Source organism: Hippocampus comes, unplaced genomic scaffold (genome assembly GCF_001891065.2).
Source record: "Hippocampus comes isolate QL1 unplaced genomic scaffold, H_comes_QL1_v1.1 scaffold17, whole genome shotgun sequence".
Classification (NCBI taxonomy): Eukaryota; Metazoa; Chordata; class Actinopteri; order Syngnathiformes; family Syngnathidae; genus Hippocampus; species Hippocampus comes.
In genome coordinates this window covers 739,426-756,666 of record NW_017805002.1, presented here as the reverse complement: position 1 = coordinate 756,666, position 17,241 = coordinate 739,426, and the positions used below count along the sequence as shown (strand labels likewise).

The 17,241-nt window shown below is 43.4% G+C and overlaps 3 protein-coding genes across 5 annotated transcripts; 1 reads left to right on the top strand and 2 right to left on the bottom strand.

Moving 5' to 3' along the window:
- Positions 1–447: 447 nt before the first annotated feature.
- tom1l2b (target of myb1 like 2 membrane trafficking protein b) lies at positions 448–9,811 on the bottom strand. Of its 3 annotated transcripts, XM_019856269.1 has the most exons (15): positions 9,673–9,809; positions 9,189–9,273; positions 8,593–8,671; positions 8,028–8,177; positions 7,330–7,464; positions 7,101–7,247; positions 6,736–6,852; positions 6,481–6,614; positions 6,339–6,390; positions 4,981–5,149; positions 4,693–4,819; positions 4,260–4,347; positions 3,450–3,509; positions 2,780–2,816; positions 448–2,639 (listed from the first exon to the last, which is right to left on the bottom strand). In XM_019856269.1, exons 1-15 carry the CDS (start codon positions 9,722–9,724, stop codon positions 2,491–2,493), a joined length of 1,581 nt encoding a protein of 526 aa, XP_019711828.1. In that variant the 5' UTR covers positions 9,725–9,809; the 3' UTR covers positions 448–2,490. The 3 variants fall into 3 exon arrangements, with proteins under 3 accessions (XP_019711828.1, XP_019711851.1, XP_019711839.1); XM_019856292.1 differs by lacking the exon at positions 7,330–7,464 and having other exon boundaries at positions 9,673–9,811; XM_019856280.1 differs by lacking the exon at positions 3,450–3,509.
- Positions 9,812–10,122: 311 nt separating this feature from the next.
- On the bottom strand, positions 10,123–12,894 carry atpaf2 (ATP synthase mitochondrial F1 complex assembly factor 2). Its single transcript, XM_019856354.1, has 9 exons — positions 12,806–12,894; positions 12,518–12,657; positions 12,407–12,451; positions 12,115–12,263; positions 11,861–11,958; positions 11,650–11,730; positions 11,407–11,519; positions 11,138–11,253; positions 10,123–10,897 (listed from the first exon to the last, which is right to left on the bottom strand). The coding sequence occupies exons 2-9, from the start codon at positions 12,633–12,635 to the stop codon at positions 10,760–10,762; spliced, it is 858 nt and encodes a 285-aa protein (XP_019711913.1). The 5' UTR covers positions 12,636–12,657; positions 12,806–12,894; the 3' UTR covers positions 10,123–10,759.
- Positions 12,895–12,949: 55 nt separating this feature from the next.
- LOC109507140 (glucose-induced degradation protein 4 homolog) lies at positions 12,950–16,877 on the top strand. The gene is made up of 6 exons (XM_019856366.1): positions 12,950–13,431; positions 13,801–13,860; positions 14,254–14,361; positions 14,441–14,542; positions 14,615–14,745; positions 15,555–16,877. The coding sequence occupies exons 1-6, from the start codon at positions 13,045–13,047 to the stop codon at positions 15,616–15,618; spliced, it is 852 nt and encodes a 283-aa protein (XP_019711925.1). The 5' UTR covers positions 12,950–13,044; the 3' UTR covers positions 15,619–16,877.
- The last annotated feature ends 364 nt before the right edge of the window (positions 16,878–17,241 follow it).

Here is a 17,241-nt window from a genome sequence, read left to right as displayed (position 1 = left end):
TAACAACACCACTTTAATTTTATTACTAAATTCTTGGACAACAACAGATCAAGGGAACTGTGACTCAAAAATGTCATTTACACAACAATCTTTTTTTTCTCAGAATGACAGCGTTTTGAATATAATAAACGTCAAAAAGGTAAACCAGTTACCTGTTTGCATCACAATTCGTCACACTGCAAGTGTTCTTTTTTTTCTGGTGCTTACGTTAACAGACCCTTGCTTTTATTTTGACCGAAGGGGAGAGAAAAAAAAAACAACTCCTACCAGAGTCAAAGGAAGAGGATGAGGCGATTCCAGACGACCAATTGGGAAGGCCCTGGTGTGGGGCCCATGGGGCCCCCCTAAGAAAGTCAGGGTAAGGGAAAAAGGGGTGGTTAAATGGCAAGCGTTTACTCCAGGTCAGCCAATTAGTCTGGCTAGTCAATAAAACGCACAAAGTCAGGAGGATGTCACACTGCTAAGGTTTTATTTGGTTCATGCAGATGTCAAACAAGGAGAAAATCACACACTTCCACCGGCAATTCTCGTAAGTGTTCGGTGATGCACACAGAAGCACAACGTTCCTCCGAAAGGAGCGATACTGGGACCCAGTTACACATCGGCAACAAAGACGACACAATAGCATGAACGGAATCACACGGGGGCTAGCGGAACACCGGCAATGCACGAGGTATGTCAGTAAAAGTTCCAAAACTGGAGTCAAAGAAAGATCTCTTTGTAAATCCAATTACTTTCAATGTCGGCCCACCTGGAGTCTCACGCACTTCCCGAGCCTTTTCTGCAACGCCTTCATGCTTCTGTCACAGTTTGCATCCACAGCTTCTTAACGGATGCCCTTGATGACCCCTTGACCTTTGGAAAGAGGTGGGGTGGGGGGGAATCCCACGGAGACGTGTTGTCATGAACAACTCTTGTCTCTTCCCGTGCACTCAATGATTATGACAGGATCTCTGTGGATGAGTTCGAGGTTTTGAAATGGCTCTTTAGCGACGCCAGTCCTGGAATTTTTCTGACACACCTCTTGGGTTGAAAAGTTCAGGGCGGATAGAGGATGCGCCAGTCAACCTAAAAAAAAAAATTAAACAAAAGATGGATCCTTCATGTCTCAATGACACGTGATGCTTCTTTACACAGGTTTACATTCAGCCCACAAGAACACCAACAGAACCACTAACAGAAGAGACGTCAGCTAGCAGCAATGTATAAAACATATCAAGACTCCATAAAAAGCCACAAAAATAAACGACTGTCCTTATATAGATCATTTCTCCATATAGTTTTCCTTGAGCGCAATAAAACCATTTAAAACACTCATCTGAAGGGGGGGGGGGGAACAATTACAAATAAATTATTTCGACACACCCTAACTCTTTAATGAATTACACCTAAGTGCTCGTCACGTAGCTGATTTACAACCAGTAATAGTTCAAATGCCACGCCGCAGTCAAAAGCGCACGCTTGCGCTGAGCACGTGGAACACGTTTACTCCCGTCAAGAGCATGAAAGGTCTCGTCGGTGAGCGCCCGAGCTCATTTCCGGGGAACAAATAGTGGGCGCCGAAAAGGTCAGACCCTCACGTCGGCGTCGAGGAAACTGCACAAAAGGGGATGAGATGATGGAACCATGCGGTGAACTCGTCATTTTCGTATCCAAGGGCAAAACGCATTTGGTCCTTTGAACGAAATAACGAGAAGAATAGAATACGACTGCCTCCTCAATTCTCTTCAGAGCATGAAGGTGGTCACACAAACAAAACGAGTCAATTACACCTCAGCACGTAACCGCCTAACACGGCGATTTGAAAACTGACACACACACACACACACAAAAACAAAAAAGCAGATTGGACCCCAAATAAAACAACTATGCCAAACACTTTTTTTTTTTTTTTTTTTTTTTTAAAACGTCAAGTTCCCGTTTCTTGTGCAGCATTGTGGGGCGCATCCCTCATGATACAGCAGCCAGGAAATGTTAAGCTCATCACCCCTCGCCCCCCCATTACAATCCCACTGTATATTAAATTTGTCATTTACACATTTACAACCGACCTCATGTCGGCTTGCAGAGGGACACAAACGGAAACAATATTTTCGTAGGAATGCTCGGGACAACCTAAACCAAACCGGAGGATTTCCTAACTAAACATAAATGACTCACTCGTCATGTGTCATATGCATGCTGGGAGGTTTTCGGGGACTGTAAGAAGCCAAAAAAAAAAAAAAAAAAAAAAAAGGGCACACCCAGTTTACGACTACATGCTAGCGTGAAGAGACACGTACCGGGACGGTGTCATTTCATGCCGCTCGTCCCACCCCTTTTTCATTTATTTTTGAACATATGAAAATAGACCGCTTTGTTTGGTTTTTCCCTTTTAGACATACAGACTCCCTTTCAATGAGGATACATCCCTGTCGTGGATCTAAATAGTGTTATTGGACGTGTCTCGGTCCATCCAGGCCATCCTCCCAGGTGAAGCCGACGACAGCTCTACATGGCAAACAAAGCGTCCTCCTGTTTGTCCGGCTTCTTGCGGCTGGGGGTCCCCTGCGCTGCGCCGGGGTCGCCACTCGTGGGCGATGGCAGGTTGGGGACCATCTCTGCAGCTTTGGCCCGCTCCTCAAGGAACTTGTCAAACTCTGCCATCATAGAAGCAAATAAAAATTAAAAGTCTTAGCTGGGCTGCAACGACTGCTGAACGGTTGAGTAGACACACGCAAACGCTAATCTACTGCATGAGGGCTCTGCGATAAACAGGAGTTCACTGTACTGCACTTACCTTCACTCGTCACGCCCTCCTCGCCTTCCTCTCCTTTCTGTCGATAAGAGACAGGTTTTAAATGTGACACTGCACACAGGAGGAAAAAAAAAACCTCCCACTCGTAGTGGCGGCACCTCAGAGCCAGCATGCAAGCAATTGTCGATAAACAAACACTCATCCGTTCAGTCAGATTACCCTGCCGCCTCTGAAAGTTCTGAACTAAAAATGACATCAATGTGCATCGAGAGAACCACATACCCTCAAACGCGCGGATGGTGATATTCAAACATGAAAGGATTGCATATTTGAGTAAAATGAGCATGCGCAGAGACCGTGCAAAAGCAGATGCAAATGAGTTGGAATTGATGTTTTACAATCTTAGCACATGGGCTGCATTTGGGGGAAGATTTAAAGAACGTTACATGGGTAAAACTGTCCGACTACAAGAATAGCAGTAGAAGAAAAGTAATTTGTTATGCTCATTTTTAACAATATGCTGCCATGTTAATGACCACCGGTTCCCACATCGGCGTGTTAGCAAAATCATCTAGGATGTTAAAATTGGATGATCAGAGGGGGAAAAAAGGTGTAAGTGGCTACTCGAAGTAGCGAGACAAAGGAGAAGACAGCATGAACAAAAAAAGTAAAGAGGAGGCAGAACAAAAATCAAAAATCATGATGGGCTCACCACATCAGTACTGAGCCACTCCTCTATGTCATCCATGACAGAGGACTGGCCTCCGACACACTAGAGGGCGACATCAAAACGGCCGTGGGGTGGGCCATTGAGGGCAGCAAAGCCACAAAAGAAAACAAAACCCAGCCCCAAAACACAAAAGATGATTATGACTATTTTTTGAATGAACTTACAGCAACTTAAAAAAAAAAAAAACAAAGAAAAAAATTTCAATGGGATGAACAAGGTTGGTGTAAAGCTTCATGACAACCCATACTGACTACAATTTAAATAATAATGAATACAATTGTTTGAAATGTCCATTCTTTATCTGGTTATTCTAGAGGTTTGTCTTGTTAGTAAGCCTTAAAATTAAATCTCAGATTTTTTGCAACCCCCCCCCAAAAATCAGATTTTTTATTTCCTCTTTGCTTGTGGATAAGCCAAAGAACATTATTCAAAACAACTTTTTTTTGCTTGATTTCCCCAGACAAATGACACTGCTTTTGTGAACAAGCTTTTTTTCCCCTTTTGCACCGAGATTGTGCAGATCAAACAGGATGCACTTTCACCGATAGAAACTGCTTTAAAAAAAAAAAAAAGGATTAATCGCCCCGCCCTGTTTATTTAGTGACTCCTACATTTAATCATTCAACACTCCATTTAAAGGATTCTGTTAAATAAATCTCAATTAACAAGGGGCTATCGTGATTTGTTATTTGGCTAAATAGCATCTGGCAGTGTTCGCTGCAGGGTGCGGACTTTCTACATCTCTCTTTATTCATGCACATCTGAAAAAAGTGTTTCACTGGGTAGACTCACCGTGGCGGCACGTGGCTGTTGTACGTCTAGTGTGGGAGGATGATCAGTCGTCGCAGCAGCAGCCGCCGGGCTGTCCCCTGCCGAAGTCCTGAGAAGGGAAGAAACGATGATGCATTGAACTGGTGTTTTAGTGTCATTTAACCCTTTAAGGGACAGCGGTTACTACAATGGACAGGTGATTATGTTATCAGGTTACAGGGTGCATGAAAGGGTTAATTAAAACAGCTGTCCCAACCATTTTTTTTTTTGCACCATGGGCTGGTTCACATGAAGTAAATTGTGTGACAAACCAGCATTAAATATCAAAAACAACAACAAGGGCAACTCATGATTACACTGAATGTAGTTGTTGTGATTAACAGGCCAGATTTAAAGGCTCGTGAATGGCACGTCACAAATTCATTGATTGTTCGAGCTTGCCTATTTTCCTTACATCTTGTTCGGTTCAGGGACCGATCCAGTCCTAGTTTGGGCGAACACGTCAAATTCATCTTGGGAAGGGGGAGGCTTGGAACTGCTCAAAGAGCTCAGAGTGCTGCTCACAGTGTCTGCGCCAACATCTGCGGGGTACATAAATACGCTTCACAGTTTACCGCGAACACAGGACTAACTTGCGCAGCTCATTGACAGACAAATATGACTCATTTCTTCAATTCGTTTTTCGCGAGCGGTCCTGAGCCCTTTTTTTTTGTGTGTGTGGGGTTGGCTGTAGTAGACATACCGAGTCCAGCCAGGCGAGAAGCCAAGGTTGCCGGAGAGGACGGTCTCCCCGCGGTGGCGCTGAAACTCGGGGGCAAGCCGCTCGGGGCGGCGTTCGGCATGTTGCTGACCACTGCTGGTGAGGCGGGGCCCAGATCGATCAGGTTGTCTTCTGTCGCTTCACTTAAGACCTGGTGGGGAAGGGAGAATTACATATTATGAGCAAATCAAACTCATTGTTGTGCGTGTTTCTTTCCCCCAGTATGGCTGCATCGGGGCGCAGGGGGGTTCCATGCTGATATGTGACAGCATAACCTTATGATAATACGGGGTGGAGACGAGTGTGTAAAAACGAATAAACAGGTGATGACTTTATGCAGCGCAAGACACGGGCATCATCGATGTGTGGAAATGAAATCTAGCCGATAAGCTTCAGGACAGCATGAAAATGTCTGTTTGGGGAAAAAAAAAGTTTCTTAAGGGGTTGTATACTTTAACTACAAGACTTACAGAATATATCATCAGCAGAGCATTTTTTTTCTCTCATAATAAATAAATAGAAAATGTCGAATAAAACTCCCCTTTAGAAAGATGAGTTTATTGAGCTGCGTAGACAAAACATGCTATAAAGGGTTGGAAACTTCATATTTAGCCAGGTTTCAAAAGTCCACATGGGGTCAGACTACTTTCACAAGCTACCGATCTTTTAAGGAAGGCCGACATTGGTTTCATACTTGCCTGTCTCAGCTAGCCACAGAAACAGAGAACAGAAAAGAACAGGGGAAAAAAAATTAAATAGAGTGTGAGTACAGTTCGATGCCCGGAGGGTGACAGCGACAAAGAAACGATGGAACATATGCACAGACAGTGCCTGAGTCACCGGAAACCTAACAAAGCAAGCGGCTATATGCTTCTGTCTTTCGGATAATGTCTGTGGAGGCAAAGTACATCTCTCTTGAAAACAAATATCGCAGGAACAAAGCCTCGGCAGAACGCACTGCAAATGGCTTGCATCATTTTCTTGGATGTGACGTTTTTGTTGTTCAATAGAAAAGGTGCATCTCAATGATTTAAAAATACAGTGGGAAAACGTCATTTCTTTTACTCGTCCAATTCAAATAAATTGAAATTCATTCTTGTTTGAAGCTGCGTGGCGATTTTCTGAATAAAGGCATTGATGCACGAATTGAATGACTGTGTCTTTGTTGAGTTTCCAGTTAATCAGGCATGAAAACCAGGGAATGACATTATGAAGATGGCTGAAAGCATTCGGGCCCACCGAAGAATGTGATGTCATGCAGCCGCAGGTTGCGACAGTAAGCACTGAATGGCAGAACAGACGAGGGGACACGTTTGCCCCCGCCTAAAGTACCGACTTACCCCATTGTTGACACTCTGGGCTGTAGACCTTCCAGATCTGAACCTCTCGTATCTGAAGTGGCGAAGGGACATTGTCAAAAAGGGCGGCGACAAAAGCGCGGTCAGTCCCGCGTGCAGCCGACGACACTGTCAGCGTTTTCACCTTTCGTAGCGCAAGAAGATGTTATTGAGGTCGTCGTTGACGTGCAGCAGCTCCTCGGTCACGGCTTCGTTTGAGACACAAGAGATGAGCTCCACGATCCTCTGTTGCATGGCTCGACAAGTCCTGTTCAGCTCCTAAAAACACACACACGGTACATAAATATAATTAAAAAAAAAAAAAAGAGTGCAGAAGTGTTTTGTGTGTGTGTTTTGAAAAACACACACACATAAACTCAAGGCAGGAGCGCTTCCTTGCCTGTAGTAACTCGTAGTCTGAAGTGTCCTCCTGTCCCGGGACCATCTCAGTCAGCATCTCAGACATGACCTTCGTGTTTCCTCGAACAACATCCAACTCACTGCGCAGTCTGCAAATCTGACATGGAAATGAAGGCAACAGACTGAAAAATAATGTACAAAATTCACCCTTGCATGCATCTTGTAACCTGACAACATGAGAAGCTGTCCACTGTAGTAACCGCTGTCCCTGAAAGGGCTCAATTGCACCCTATTGGTGGGAATGGATGTGACCAGCTGTTCAATTGGTAAGACTCACTGGTCAACATAAAGTACAGGAAGTAAAATTCCCGGTATGTATTTAAAAAAAAAAAAAAAAAAAAGTACCTGTTCAGGTGTTGGGTTGATGGATCCAGAGGGTTGAATGTTTGGGACCGGAGGGCTAGTGTAGGCTGTTGGAACTGCATGCGGTGCAGGCTGGGGAGGCGTGGAGTACTTATGCAGGGTTGAGTCTCCCTCCGGTGCAGATGCAGTCTTGGTACAAAGCAACAAATGACATGAAAGGATCTAGCTGCACGCGTCAACAATCATCTGCTTGTATGGGATCTCGTCTTACCCGCTGAGGCGTATGTATAGGCGAGAGGGTCTCCAAGTCGGACAGGGGGAACTCAATGCCTTTCCTCTTGAGCTCCTCATAGATTTGGACAACGCCTGTGAGGTCAGGGCTGCTTCTGAAAGCGTCGGCCCACGCCTGCAGGTGCGGGCACGGAGGAGCAATATTTTAGGTTTTCGTCCTGTTCAGGTTCCGATAATAATCCTTTCTCCAATTTAACTTGACTAGTCGCCAATTAACTGCGGGGCATATATAGACAAACAACCACTCAAACTGACACTGGTTCTTTTCCAGCAGTGGAACCGGTAATCTTGCAAAAGCATTTTCCGACTTGGTATGTATAAGAACATCTGTTAACATGCCAACTAGACTCATACGACCCGAACGGAACAAACTTGTTCGCCTAATGGTTTGACAAACAGTGTTATGCGCCTGTCCCCGGCTCCATGCAATGGCCAACCGGTGGAAAGAAGAGCATTGCAAGGTTACCTGATCCGAGCCTGGTAACATGAGCCGCACTAAGTGAAGCCCTACAGACACTCGATTTTAATCGGACTGCACCTCGCTCACTGCTGCACAGTCTCATAAACGCCTCATTGACTGTATTTTGATCATAAATAACAATTTCTCCATTGCGGTACATGAAAAGGGGAAATGAACATGCATGTGCATCGCACCTGCCATAATTGTTGTGATCTTACCTGAATGAGGGCCAACACTTTGTCTTGAACGATGGTGGGGGGGTTGTTTTTCGGAGAGATGATTTTGACAAGCACGCCGTCGACAAAGTCCCTGCTCGTGACCAGCGCATGAAACCGGTGGCCACAGTTCTTTACGCAAGTCTCCAGCACCTGCAGGAAGAGGTGACAAATGACAAACTTGTTTAACACACAGAATACACTTTATCTCCCACTGTTGTCACTTGAACCAGCAAAGGGTACCAGTGGCATGACGACCACAACAGAGGTTGAAATGAAACCTATGACAAAGCGGCGGCATACACATGCTCTCCTGGCTGCACAGTGCGCTATGTACACAGCAAGAAACTCACCTGAAAACAGGTGTGTTGAGTTTTATTAAACAGCTTGTCAACTTGCTTTTATACAGTCTTGTACGACAGGGATATGAACAAAGCAAAATGGATGCATTCAGCAAGTGTGTTTTTCAGTTTGAACATAAAGCGCGGCAACCACGGCCCAAACGACTGGAGTGTGCTCTGCCTTTCGAGGTCAACTTTAATTTCATCCACCTCGGCTGTGCGCTCACCGTTAAAGCCAGCATCACTTCCCTGTAGTTCCTATTGCCATTCAGTCTCTTCTTCACTGCTCTAATTGCGTCCTTTGGCCTGCACACAAAACGGCACCTCAAATGAACAACGGCAGCATAAAATAATACACAGAAGAATTTTTAAATAGGAAATGAACTTCAAAATCGAGAGCCACTCGTTTAAGTCAATGATTTTCACAAAGCCGGTGTTTACTTGTATACAGGCGGTATTAATAATTAACTCATGGTTTGTTTGAATAGTTCGGCATAACGACATGGATCTCATACAATGAATACCCAGAGAGGAAGAAACGTAGATGTGAGCAGACTATTTATAAAGTGACATGCAGAGGCCGAGCCCATCTGAGACGAATTACAACCACTTATCAAACACGCTCTGGACTTCACACAACAGCTCAACCATACAGCGAGATAAGCAGCGGGGCCTAGTATAAATCAAATCGTATGTGCACAAAAGAGATCGGCTTCAAATTACACAAATGTAACATAAAGGCAAGCGTGTTGCGCTGCAGCTATCTTCATTTAAGCACCTGTGTAAGAAGTGACCAATGTGTTGATTTGCTCTGTGCACTCACCCGTCTTCCGTTTCATTGATAATGTCACATATTTCCATGTTCAAAGTCCAGTCTTCACTTGGTAGCGACCCATCAGTTGCTTTTTCTAGAATACAAGTACAGCGAGGGGAGAAAACGCCGTTTAGTTGCCTCTTCATCAACGAATGGAGTTAATAAGAGGTGATGACTAATGCTTAGCTAACTACTGGATAACTTAGCTCGAGCTCTGCTCATTCAGCGCACCAATGAATGAGCGAATGACTTCGCAAACGTTATCTGCGGACCGCTAAGCACAACAAACGACTTAAGTCATGCGTTTTGTCACCGGTAATGCTTTTATAACGATCACATTCAAAATATGTTAGCTAGGCGGCTAACGGAGAGACCTTAAAAGAGCCCTGTTAGCCTAGTGCTCAGTCACACGTACACAACATCGGCACGGATTCAACGTATTTTCCAAATATTTGAAAACATTGTCGTTTCTGTGATGCCTTTTTTTACATACCAATGCAATGCCCCACTGGGGTACTGTACGGATTTCCCAGTAGGAACTCCATCTTGCTCGTCAACAAACAATTCAGGTCGGGGAATGGTGATGTTGAGACATCAGGAAACTTCCAGCATACCCCGCCCCCCAAGACATGTCATTGGCCGAGCAACGCTGCCCCTTTGTGTGATTGGTCAGTCCTGACATCACTCATCGGGGGTAGACGATTATAAATAAAGGCTCCAAAGGTTGCCACTGTAAAACATAAATTGTTTTATGGTTACCTCGCTTGCTCTGGTTTTGTAGCAAGAAAGGATTTATATATATTTTTTATTGTGTACTTACTGTATGTTGGCTGGTGCGGAAATAAGACAAACGTGACCGAATTTGTCTATAGCTGTCTAAACTGTGCTTTGAAACTTATAAATGACAACTTTAGATTTGCCACTATTAAGGCACTTTTACGTATTGTGGTAGCTCCTGTGAATTTATTGGTCAGAAACAATGTACAATTTACAGTACAGTATTTAATTTCTACCACAAAAGATGATGAGAACGTGGATATCACAGTATTTCAACAAAATCTTTGTCCCGTTACCACAGAGCGCATTCTCCACACATTTAACATATTTCTATGTAGCAGACAGTTCGCTGGCAACCAGCTCAGGGTGGACCCTGAGTCTTGCCCAAAGGGAGCTGGGATGGACTCTCTCACATAACCCTCATGAGGATTAACAGTAGAGGAAATGGATGGATTCAAAGTGTCAGTCAATGAAAACTCTGACAGAGATTTAACGCTCAAACAAAAAGAAAGAGCATTAAGTCTCCATTCACTTAATGCACAGTGTCCAAAAATGTCACAGGTGACTGAGAACCAACTGGAGACTGAGTGGGTGGTGTCATACTTGGCATCTATCACAGACCCCCTTCCCCCACAAGAAAAAGACTGGCAATGTGTTTTCAAGGGTGGAGATGACCACAACGGCTGACAGCTGTTATTGCCGAACAGAATGAACATGAAAAATTGTATTTCTGACTCATACAACGTAGAGTTCTGTCAGTTAGGCTGGAAGTTTGCATTTCTTTGAGCATGCAAGTTTCTTCCTCAGTCCTGCAAAAGTTTGCGTTTGACAGTCGAACCCTCAGACGAGAGGTGTACAAACAGAGCACCGGCAGCCGTGCGGGCTCTAAGCTCATACATGTCATAGTCGTGAGCCCACTCCACATTTCCCCAGCATCGAATCTGTTGGGGAACAGGAAGAATGCGTACTGGGTGAGTCAACAACAAATATAATTTCTTCATGTCATTGCTGCTGACCAAAAATGTCGGAATAGGGCTGTTAAATAATTATCAAAATCTCAACGCTGAAGTGTGAATTATAGGCCCAAAAGGCAACGTCTCCACCAAGACAAATATAACTTGATGATGAATTTAAAGGTAAAAACAAAAAATAATAAAATGCGGCCAGCCTTTGTGTTGTACCTGGTATTCTTCCTCCAGCCTGGAGAGGAGCACAGCCTGCTCCACACTCAGATATCTGTCAATCATTCCGAGTGATAGCACAACAGACTTCAGCTGGGTGATCACATACTCAAGCCCTACATGGAAGAAACCAAATTATTATGGAGATCTACTCTGGTCACATCAAAACAATCTGATATTTCAATCAAGCTGTTAAACTGCACGTTATTCGGCATTCTCATTTCCACCCAAATGCATAAATAAATAAGCAATCGTTTGCAAATATATACCTGTGAGAGACCAGAAGTTGTACGATTTGAGATGTTGGTAGAATGTGTCTTTGGTTGCCTGAGGGATGTCAGGGCCCATAATACTGGACGAGGAGCCAATAGTGACGTCATATCTGAAATTCATGTAATGAACATCTGGAAAGTCCTTTATAGCATTCATATCTACGTACATTCACAAGTCACATAATATATATTATACGTTTCTTTGGAGTGTGCTGGTGTGTTTTTGTTCACCACGATTACCTGTTCTCAATCCATTGCAATACAGGGTCCCACTCGTTTTTCTGTAGATCAACCAAACCATAGGGCTCTTCGACTCTGTAACTGCATAAAACATCAACCTAATTAACACTAGATCGTACATTGTGGCTTTCGACAGTTACTTCCTTATTATTACATTTCAATCGACATTGCAAACACATAAAAGTTGAAATGGCGTGTGTAATTAACACACCAAACAGTGTCTGTCTCCAGAAACTTTAACGCAGCGCTGATCATTTGGTCCTCGTTGCGCTGTGTAGGATTGTCCAGTGCAGTGTTGCAAAGGGTTGTCTGCAAAATGAGTCACAGTACAATGAATTGAAACAATTTGGGGATTTTGGCAGAGCAAAAATACTAATATTCTGAGTGACTGTGTACAAATCTTTGCAAAATATTACACACAGATATGAAAGTCGCTTGACTATAATGTCAGGTGATGAGCTTTACCAGGTGCATGGCATAAAACTTCAGCGAATCCCTTTGAGTATCCCACTCAGTTGCCACGGCGATCGCTAGAGCTTCATTTGGCACTGTCAACAGCTTTCCTCCAGGAGTTTTCAGCTTCCTTCGGTCTAGGTTTATCTCAAATAAACCTCCTAAGAGAGACAATTTAACAATATATTGTAGGATTATCTTTTACATACAATCTGTGATCATTAACAAGCACATTGATTCCGATTGTGACATGAAATGCATCTCATCATTTTGCATGCATTGGAAACTGATTAAGTTCACATACCTTCACCTTGGGATATCGTGACATCCTGATAAAATCGTTTTCTCTCTGGAAGCAAATAAGAATATGTTTGGTTCCGTCTTCACAACGCGAAAGCAGAAATTTGTCAGTTACCTGTTGCGACTGATGAGTATTTTAACGAACAGCTGAAGTGATGATGATTTGTACGTCTTTTACACAGCGACAAGGCATTTCCAAACTGATGGTGGAGTCTAGCAAGGCTTCTAAACATTGCAGCGAGGATGTGATGTGTTCTGTTTACGGAAAGCTAGGTTAGCCGAGGAGTACAAACACGCTGGGTTCTTGTTCTTAGAGTACGAGAAGCCACATTTTTACGTGTATTTAGGAGCATTACATCGCATTTTCACGTCAGTAGTGAAATGATCAGTTAAGTATACCTACTGGACTTTTCATCCCAGTTGAAGCCCGTGTTCAAAAGCACGCGTGTGACCTCTGCGTCTGTCAAGCAGCAGGGTAGTACATTTTAAAGAGTAGGGAATTGTAGTTTTCTAAGTGGCTCTTGGTACTCTTATACAAGACAAAAAAACTACATTCTAATCCCGTGAAGCTTTCCGCCAAATGAACCAATAAGAATACAGGATATTACCACGTCGAATAGTGGTAGCCAATGAGAGGTGCGGATGCTTTTGCCTTCGTCGTTGCGACGAAGTCCACTTCCCTCGGAGATCGGTACCTGGCAAACTACAGCGTTCAGGTTTCGAGGGGATTTAGAGGCTGGAGGACAGCTTCAGCCCCCTTATCGCTTCTTCGGGGACGCCGGCATCACGCAGACGGCGATTGACCAGTGTGGGTACCCAGCCATTTTAACGGGAGCCATGCCTGTCCCTGCTGGATACACTAGCGACTCCCACTGCGCGGCCTTCGCATCCTCGGCCTCGCTTATCCCTCCGCCCCCGATCAACACCCGGCAGCCCGGTGTTGTCACTTCGCTGTTGTATAGCGGCTCAAAGTTCAGGGGGCACCAAAAGAGCAAAGGAAACTCGTACGACGTGGAAGTTGTTTTACAGGTGGGCATTCGAAGGGGCATTTTTCATGTGAAAGGTGAACTGTGAGGGGCAATGGTGATCTGTCAAATGGGAGCGTGATGATTGACAGTTGCAGAATCAATGAGCATGGGCCTAGCTCGCCAAGGCAGCAATCGCTTAGCTTTGCCTGAATCAACACTAACAGCCACGAAAACAGTTATTACTCCATAATGACACACCTCACTCACAAGTAAGACTTTGCATCTGCGAATATAAATCTGAAGAATTCCTACTGAACTCAAATGCATGTGTTGTGTGTGTGTTATATTCGGAAGGGCGGCATTATTGACTTGCCAATTCTGCTTTGAGCCAGATTGTCAACATGCTCACGTTTTTTTTTCTCCTTCCAAGCACGTCACCATGGAGGACTCTTACTTGTGTGGTTACCTGAAAATAAAAGGACTAACAGAGGTGAGCCGGGCTATTATCACTATTTAATAGGTCCATCTTAAGCCATGAATAATATGTCATGAGTAGTTTTTGACGTCTTTCTGCAAAATGCATTCATCAACAGTCTGCCGCATTTCATGCACAAGCAAGTTAATAATTTTCCGCTTCACAAGAATTCCCACTTTTCTCAGAATTCAAGACAACTCCTGCACTACATTCATTTGCTAGCCAATCAGAAAGCAGCTTGTGCAGCTAACGTAATGGCCATGTAGCATCCGCAGCTGCAGCTGTATCACTCCCCTGCCAGCTTTTAATTTTAGAAAAAATGGGTCACATTCTAAATCACCAAGTTACTGTGAAGAGAATGATGCACATGTAGATTAATTTCAAAACCTAATTGTCTCTCGGGGTCAGGAATACCCAACTTTAACCACGTTCTTCGCTGGAGAGATAATCAGCAGAAAAAGGCCGTTTCTCACCCGAAAGTGGGACGCAGATGAGGATGTGGATCGTAAACACTGGGTAATTCTCTACTATTGTTTAAGGTTTGACAAGGAGCAGGTTTCTTCTGAAATGACCAGTGTTTCCTGTTTCCCACCAGGGCAAGTTCCAGGCCTTCTACCAGTATGCAAAGACATTCAACTCAGATGATTTTGACTATGAGGATCTTACAAATTCCGACTATATTTTTATGAGATGGAAGGTAAGTTGTCGTTTTATCGTGTGAGCTTGACGCCGTACCTTTAGTAATGTCAGGCCTATTTTGCATCATTAGGAGCAGTTCCTGGTCCCGGACCACACAATCAAAGACATCAGTGGCGCTTCCTTTGCTGGATTTTACTACATTTGCTTCCAGAAATCCACAGCAACGATCGAGGGCTACTACTACCACCGGAGCTCTGAATGGTAACCTCGGCACAACCATTACTCCTTTTTCGTTGTCATAGCGGTCAACTTGTCTCTGGATTACATCCCAGAACAGCTGGAGATTGTCGGCAACGACCGAGACACTTTTATTTCAGTGCCAGCTTAGCTTCACCATTTTTGACATAAGGTCAGCATGACCTTAAAAGAGGATGTTCAGTTGTATTTAGTTTTCAGTTAATATTCAAGCTCTCTGACGACATAGGAACTGATGCTCACTTTGCTTTATATTAACGTGATGTCATCCTTCTGCACCAAATCAAGAAGCAACAATTCCCCTTTCATATTAGCAAGCTGTGAGTTTGCACAGGTGGTATGTTACATGTTTTTCCTCCAAATTGGGGAATCATCAACAGCAAAAAAAAAAAAAAAACCCACAACTTTTCTCTATTGGCATGTTTGTTCTGCATGGCTTTCACTAGAATCCACCAGAACAATTGGCATGACCGTTCAGAGCGGAATGACAAAATGGGGCACCCACTCTGGGGCACCCGAGTCGTACACAGCAGTACTAATAGTATGTGACTTTTTCACATTTACACATCATTCACATCTTGCTTTTTCCACGTTCTCTTCCTGCTGCATTGTCAACCAATCTGTGTATAGAGAAGTAGAAATTTATTGGAACTTCTTATGTTGTTTTTTTTAACCTGGATTATTAAATACGTTTTAGTTTATAGTAAGGGTGGGCCAACCTTTGTGACCAAGAGATGCAGTTGATGTTTAAAACAGACAGATGGGTCATGTTATTTGAATAATCATCATTAAGTATGTTGTCTCACCTCACTCAGGTACCAATCTCTAAACCTCACCCACGTCCCCGAGCACAGCGCCGCCATCTATGAGTTCCGGTGACCCCGGCTGGCATCGTAGATCTTGTTTGATGGACTTGAGGCGAAGCAGAGGTCTGCAGATGCTACTGAGACGAGAAACAGACAGTATTGGGATCTTTAGAAGACACATCAAGAGTACGTGGGCTTGTCGGTCGGACGGACGGAGTGCGGACCAATGGATGGGAAAGGACATTTGAATGTATGTGTAAGGCTCAAAAAAAAAAAAAAAAAAGAAAGAAAAGGAAATGCAGCTGTGCTCCCTGGCTGGAGTGTGTAAAGTCCGAACCAGCATCAGAGTCCGGGTGTGGTTGTTCTTACCCGTATTATGTTTCAATGTCTGGCTTTTATTTTGTAATCCTTGGGACACTTCCTCAAGACACTTTATAAGCTAAGATGGCGTTAGCCAAGGGTTGGACAATAACCAGAATCAACAAAGAACTGTGGCACTTCAGGTTGTAGAAATGGAACGGCTAGACATGACGGTATATACATTATTTGGTTGAAGCCAGTTCTTTGTTTGCTTGCCAAGAGGATATTTTTGTGATTCTATCAGAAAAGATGGATACTTAGCGGCACTTTTATGCCCCACCCCCAAACCCCGTGGGTGACACGCTAATCAAGCAAATCCCTTTCTCCTTTCGCCCTTGTTAGATATGCTTTTTAATCACAAGTGATTGCGGTGGATGTTGTATGATTGTTACATTTGCACAACGTTGAATTGCAGTATGTTATTAACGCTAATGCTCACATGCCCCGCGGTACAAAAGCTCAAAGCGATATGGAGGAGAAAAAAAAAGCTTTTCAACGACTTAAAGCGTTTGACTGTTTGGAGTGTTGAGAGACAAAACAATCACATTTAAGTATTATGACAGAGTATTTTTCCCCCCAGCTCTGCATTAAACAAAGAGCTTTTTATGTGTCCTTTTTAACTTATAGATTCCATTCCTTCCATTGACGTCTCTTTTGACTATGCAACATGTTCAACATAGCACTCTCCAAACACCAAACCTCCATTTTCAGAGATTTTATTCTATCCTTAGAGTATATGAAATGAGAAAAAAAAATCTTATCTTCGTTTAAAGGAAATATTTTTGTTAAAATTCCCAATGAGGCCCCTTTATCATGTTCCCTTGTGATGTGACTGTGCCATGTTTTTAAAGTTTATCAGAGTTGTACTATAACAGATCCAGATGTGTGTTTTCTTGAGATTGAGCCCGAATTGGATTGACTGATTGTATCGAATGAACAATGGATTTGAAAAGGAGAAATCATCCAAACGAACCTGCTGTCTGTGATTTTATAGCTTTTTTATTTTTTAAACATTTGCTTCCCTCTAGTGGGTGACAATGGTTCGTGCTCATTTTAATGCCTTAAAGTTGCATCACACCAAGTTCAATACTGTACCAGTTTTGTGTTTGGAGGTCACCACCCAGATTAACAAAACAAAAAGAGGTTCTTGAGAAAGTAACTGAACTGTTATATTTTTATTAACAGACATGTTGCAATACAAAATATGCATGTCTCACCAGTATTTTATATTGAAACACAGCAACTTTCCAAACACCCTATATGAGAAAAGGCCATCTGTTAATCATTTCTGCAATTAATGAAACAAGCATCAACTAGTTATTGCCCTAACTGATAC